General features: G+C 35.6%; 1 protein-coding gene across 1 annotated transcript; it reads right to left on the bottom strand.

Annotated features, from left to right (window-relative positions):
• Positions 1-2,583: 2,583 nt before the first annotated feature.
• Positions 2,584-4,728, bottom strand: NPBWR1 (neuropeptides B and W receptor 1). Its single transcript, XM_070749159.1, has 2 exons — positions 4,697-4,728; positions 2,584-4,346 (listed from the first exon to the last, which is right to left on the bottom strand). Exon 2 carries the CDS (start codon positions 4,142-4,144, stop codon positions 3,047-3,049), a length of 1,098 nt encoding a protein of 365 aa, XP_070605260.1. The 5' UTR covers positions 4,145-4,346; positions 4,697-4,728; the 3' UTR covers positions 2,584-3,046.
• Between the last annotated feature and the right edge of the window lie 1,272 nt (positions 4,729-6,000).

Genomic DNA, 6,000 nt, shown 5'->3' with positions numbered 1-6,000 from the left:
AAAACAAGCCTGCAAGCCAGAAAGAGCTGGGAAAATCATTAGCACCTGGTTAGGGCTGGGGAAAAATGCTTCAAAAAAGCTACATTTGGAGTATAAGACACACTCAAATTTCAGCCTCTTTTAAGGGGAAAACTGTGTGTCTTGTACACTAAAAATATGGTACTTTCCTACTGGAAAACAATTGTACCAGTATTTGCTCTACAACACTGTTGTAGTGTTTGCTATTCTTTAGGATGGAAAAAAAAAACTTTTGGATTGGATCTATGGTTCTTTCTCTTCTGGAAAAAACTGCCCAGTTTTAAAGTATTTTTTAAAAAAAAAATACATAAGTGAATAGCAACATATGTAACTTGTTCTTAAGACTTAGTGAATGAAATGCTAAATTTAATAAGTACTCTTTTTAAAGAGGGAGGGGAAATGAACATTTTTTTCTAAATCAGCTACACAACTTACAGTATGACTTATATGCAGAAAATGCAGGATTCTAACCTTGGCATAATTTAGTGATTACAACTACATCACTGGAAATACAGAGCATTTTCATTTCATTAAAAAACATGCCAACCTCTTCTTATCTCTGTGGTTCATTGAATAAACTAGAACTTGCTATAATCAGACTCAACCATAAGGTTTAATTTTTCTAGTATGCAACATATTAACCCATACAAAAATAAATTACATTAAGGGTTAGTATGAACTCAGTCAACAGGCTATTATAATTTGTTAGAACGTTGCATTGAAGTAATATTTGAAATATAAGCATTGTTAATTGATTTTGACATGCCTTGGAGGAGTCCTTACTTTGGCAATGAAAATACGCATAAAATGATACATATTAAGATGAGCTTAACTTTCTAGAAAGAGAAACAGTTTCTGTCCTCATCTTTCTCAAGAACGAGTCAAAATAATTAATCTGATATCAAAATCTTGTTATCAAAATACCATCCATTTTTTTCAATGTGTATTTTTAAAATTGCTGCAGAGTTCTATTTATAGGATTGGGCACCATTTTTTTATTGCCTCTGAATAATTTCCCCCCCCTTGTGTAACAAACATTGCAGAGGAACAATATATTTAATTACTTTCCAGCTGTAATCTAGACAGTCTAGCTGTAATTCCAAATATTAATATATTCTCTCTTGAAGGACCTCTAGAAGGAAGAACCCAATTTAGTTTTTTTTTTTTTTAATGAAGCCATCTCCTTCAGTTCTAAGATACCAAGTAAAAGGTAAAATGGGGGAGGGGAGGCAAAATGATTATTTTCTCTTTATTAGGAACTAGGACATTTTAAAGAACATCTTTCTCAATTTTTAAGGAGTTATTTAATATATTTACACAGACACATACACACACAATACATTACACAACACCCACTCCATACTTGAATCATCAAAGCACATACAAAGGAAATAATTGTTTCCTGCCTGTGGGAAAATATTCTGTATATCGGATCTCTCCACCGATCATCCAAACTTTTTTTTAAAAAAAAGTGATTGATGTTTAACATATATCAATAAGATCTTGTGGAAACTTTCTGAGGAATCACAAAGTAAATGAAGGTCAAACATAGTAAATTTCTTTGGAGTTTAGAGGAAGTACGGTCACATTGCAATTAGACTGCACTTCTTATTCTATGCTGAAGGTGGCTCTCAATGCCCATTACTAGATGGGCAATTAATTTTTCTGTATCCCTTTTGCCTTTGCAACAGCACATACAAGGATGTCTTAGCTGAATGTTTACAATTTAAGAAAACATACATTCTTTCTAAAGCAGTTGTTATGAAATCTTCATTTAATGTGTGTGTGTGTTTGTGTGTGTGTGTGTGTGTGTGTATTGTTAAAAAAATAAATAAAGGGAACACTCAAATAACACATCCTAGATCTGAATGAATGAAATATTCTCATTGAATACTTTGTTCTGTACAAAGTTGAATGTGCACAACAGCATGTGAAATTGATTGTCAATCAGTATTGCTTCCTAAGTGGACAGTTTGATTTCACTTGGAGTTATATTGTGTTGTTTAAGGGTTCCCTTTATTTTTTTGAGCAGTGTATATGCATGTATATAACATATTTGTGCTGATAATGAAATGTTATATATGTTGATAATGAAATGTTATATAATGCTGATAATATTATATATATATAACAAAAATTATAACAAGTAGATTTACTAATTCCTAAAAGATTTCTTTCAGCTCAATTACAAATTTCCTGTACTACTAAATTAGGAGTCCATGTGAATTTTTCAGATGGGGCAGAAGAGCAAGAAAAATTAGCCTCCTAGCCTTTGAGAAATATCTCTTTCCACCGAATGAGCAGGTGCCATGAAACAAGGATAGCTCTCCAGTCCAATTCTAAGAGCCTCTTGCCATGCATTCATTTATACTGTGGGTATGGCAATTTGCTTTTTCCGAGAAGAGAAGAGAAGAGAAGAGAAAAGAAGGCAAAGAAAGAATAATCTCAACTTTTGCAGCAGCATAATACATAAACTCTCCATATCTTGTCAAATATGCATTTTATTTTCTAACAAAATACAATGGTGGAAGATAATGTATCAGTGCATGCTCTGAGTGCCTTTGTATGTTTACAAACATTTTTTCATGTCTATTTTGAAATTACAAAATTAGCATCGTTCAGATTTATCACTGAGAAAACCTCATTCTACATGTTTTTATTTAACTTTATAAAACTCCAAACACTATCAATTGCTTCCTCTTTCAGTTAAACATGTCATTATGATCTGCTACTCCTTTTCTTTAAACTAAGCATTCTAAAGATTTAAGATACATACCAAAGTAGAGATAATCCACAATGCTATAATGCAAAAGCAAAAAAAAAAAGCAAAAAAAAAAGAGTTCTCTCAAATTGTAATTTGGCAAACTTCAAGAATTATTGGGGCACTATTTGAAGAAGAAGAAGACCAATCAGTTTCTGTCTTCTAAGTGCCCAGCATAATGTGTTCAGAGTTGCCTCTGTCCATTTTCACAAAGACTCTTCAGAAATACATCCCATCTTCCTAAGGAGGCTCTAGGAGAGCAGGATTTTATGACTCAGTGCCACATTCCACCATTTTTCGGAAACTCTTTCGGAAAGTATCATCCAAAAAAGCATAAAGAAATGGGTTGAGGCAACTGTTAGCATAACTCAATGTGGTGATGAAATAGGAGATTCCAATAACTAGTGGAGTTTGCGGGATGTCGGTAGTGAGAGCAACCACTGTGCTGAGGTGGTAGGGGGTCCAACAGAACAGGCAAACTCCCAAGATGATCAGTACCATTAGTGTCACTTTCTTTTTTGCTTTGTCCAAGGCTTTTGCATTGCTATGAAGGTGCATATGTCTTAGCTTATAGAGCATAATGCTGTACAGGATGCAAATGGTGGATACCGGGATGGCAAAACCCAAGACCAAGGTGTAGATGCGGCTCACTTTCCACCAGAAGCCTTCTGGCTGGGGAAAGACAAAGACACATTGGGGGCGTCCTTCTTCAGTATGGATCTTCGCAAAAACACTGAAAGGCAAAATAATGATGGTGACAAAAATCCAAACAGACAAACTCACCGTTTTGGCAGCCCTATAGGTTCGATATGTCATTTTCTTTGACTTGAGAGTGGCAACCACCACCAGGTATCGATCAATACTCATAACTGTTAGGAAATAAATACTTGAGAAAGTGTTGTATTGATCGATGGAGATAATCAATTTACACATGAATTCACCGAAGGGCCATTGGAGCAGCAGGTAGTCAGCTACATTGATAGGAAGCACCAATGTAAACAGCTCGTCGGCAATTGCCAAATTTAGGATGAAAATATTAGTGACCGTCTTCATTTTGGGTGCCTTCAAGATGACATAAATGACTGCAGAATTTCCAGTAAGCCCCACAGCACAGATCATAGAGTAGATGATAGGCACAGCAATATAAAAGTTGGGGACCAGTTGAGGGCTTGATATATTGTATGTTTGGTGTTCATTCCTATAGGAAGTCTCATCTACATCAGTGCAGGAAGTGTTGAGCTCAGGTTGGAAGGGAAAATTATTCATGTCTAAACTAATCCGTTTACTCTGTGAGATGCTGCTTAGTTTAGGTACTTCTAGTTGGTGCAGTTCTTTTATAAATTCTTGCTGATGAGAACAGTGCATTTGCAATTCTTGGGAGTGGAGAAATGTGTCATAGACTTCATTCTTACAGTTTCTTGGATCAGCCAGATTTCATCTAAGTTATCTTTCCTAGTCCATTCTCTCTTTCTTTTTTTATTGATAATACAATCCTTCAGTTAAACAGTTCTTCCAACATGCCTTTTTTTTAGTTTTATACCTTGAATTTCTTCATTCACCCGATATCCTAAAGAAAATAATATTTACATTTAGTTTTTCAAAATGACTTTAAGAATGAAGTGACATTGTCATGAAATGCGCTGACTTAATTATAATTAAGCACATAATTCGTTTGTATTTTAAACTCTGTTTTCTTGAATTGCACCGATGTTTACATTACATGTAAATCCCTGCAAATGCAAGATAATGTGACTAAATTCACAGGCTCGTGTGAGTGAAACATTCTAAGTCAAACTCTCTTCTACCGACGTGCACTGCTATTGATACCTTATTCCCTCCCAGACATTCTCTTTCAGATGGTTTATCCTCGCAGCACAATTTCTTAATCAACACTTATAACCTTTCCAAATCCCTTACCTTACTGATTAAGGAGCTATTGTCTGTTTGGGCAGCCGTTTGCATTCCTTTCACATGGAGCCAGGAACTGCTGAATGAAGTGCTGGGATGCTGGAATGCTGGATAGTTGCCCAGCAGTGGCTTCTCCGAGCAGTTGCTGCTGTTCAGGTGGCTGTCTCATCTGAATCCCATTCTCATGCTTTGGACTGGGAAATGTAGCACAGGTGATGCTGCAGCACTGTTTCCTCGGAAATGCCAAATAGCTGCATATAGCAGTAGCTAGAAAACATTCTATGTCCCGTTCTATTTTTTTCATTCTCTTATCACATCAGAAACAAGATAGACTGGCTGTTGATAGTCTGACATTAATCTAGGGAAGAAGGTACACAAGTTTGCCTGGTATGAATATCAATCTCCTCAGATGACTCAGAGTTCAATTGTATTTGAACTAAGGGAATAATTTCCAGTTATTCTTTTCACTCTATTTTCCCGCTTCTACATCATTTCCTCCTCCTCAAATTAACTTTTTAAAATTGAAATATTTTATCTCAAGAATTAGCTGCTTTAAAAAAAAATCACATTAATGTTCATCTGCGGTCTTCATTTTTGTATAGCAATCTACATTATTATAGAAATCCAATTTGCAACACTCATTTTTTTTGGTAAGGAACTGAGTTATTAATTACTTCTAATAAATATTCAAATTACATTTATCACACTGGAAAGTCATTGCTAGCTGACAGAATATCCACCCTCCCCTCCCCAATCACCTTACACTACCCCACTTAGCTCATCTCATTATTCTCAACAAAGCTGTTATTTTTATTTATTTATTTATTTTGTCCAATACACAATAATACACAATTAAGCTTGTAGAGGATATAGTGGAGAAGAAATACGAGATATAGGAGAGACTATAGGACAGGGGACAGAAGGCATTCTAGTGCGCTTATGCACACCCCTTACTGATCTCTTAGGAATCTGGAGAGGTCAACAGTGGATAGTCTAAGGGTAAAATGTTGGGGATTAGGGGATGATACTACGGAGTCCGGTAATGAGTTCCACACTTCAACAACCCAATTACTAAAGTCATATTTTTTACAGTCAGGTTTGGAGCGGTTAATATTAAGCTTGAATCTGTTGTGTGCTCTTGTGTCGTTGTGGTTGAAGTTGAAGTAGTCTTTGACAGGCAGGACATTGCAACATATGATCTTGTGGGCAATACTTAGATCATGTTTAAGGCGTTGTAGTTCTAAGCTTTCAAGACCCAGGATTGTAAATCTAGTTTCATAGGGTATTCTGTTTCGAGTGGAGAAATGAAGGGC

This window comes from Erythrolamprus reginae, chromosome 3 (genome assembly GCF_031021105.1).
Source record: "Erythrolamprus reginae isolate rEryReg1 chromosome 3, rEryReg1.hap1, whole genome shotgun sequence".
In the NCBI taxonomy this organism is placed as follows: Eukaryota; Metazoa; Chordata; class Lepidosauria; order Squamata; family Dipsadidae; genus Erythrolamprus; species Erythrolamprus reginae.
Note: the sequence above shows the minus strand (reverse complement) of the source record. Positions and strands in the feature narration are given on the sequence as shown.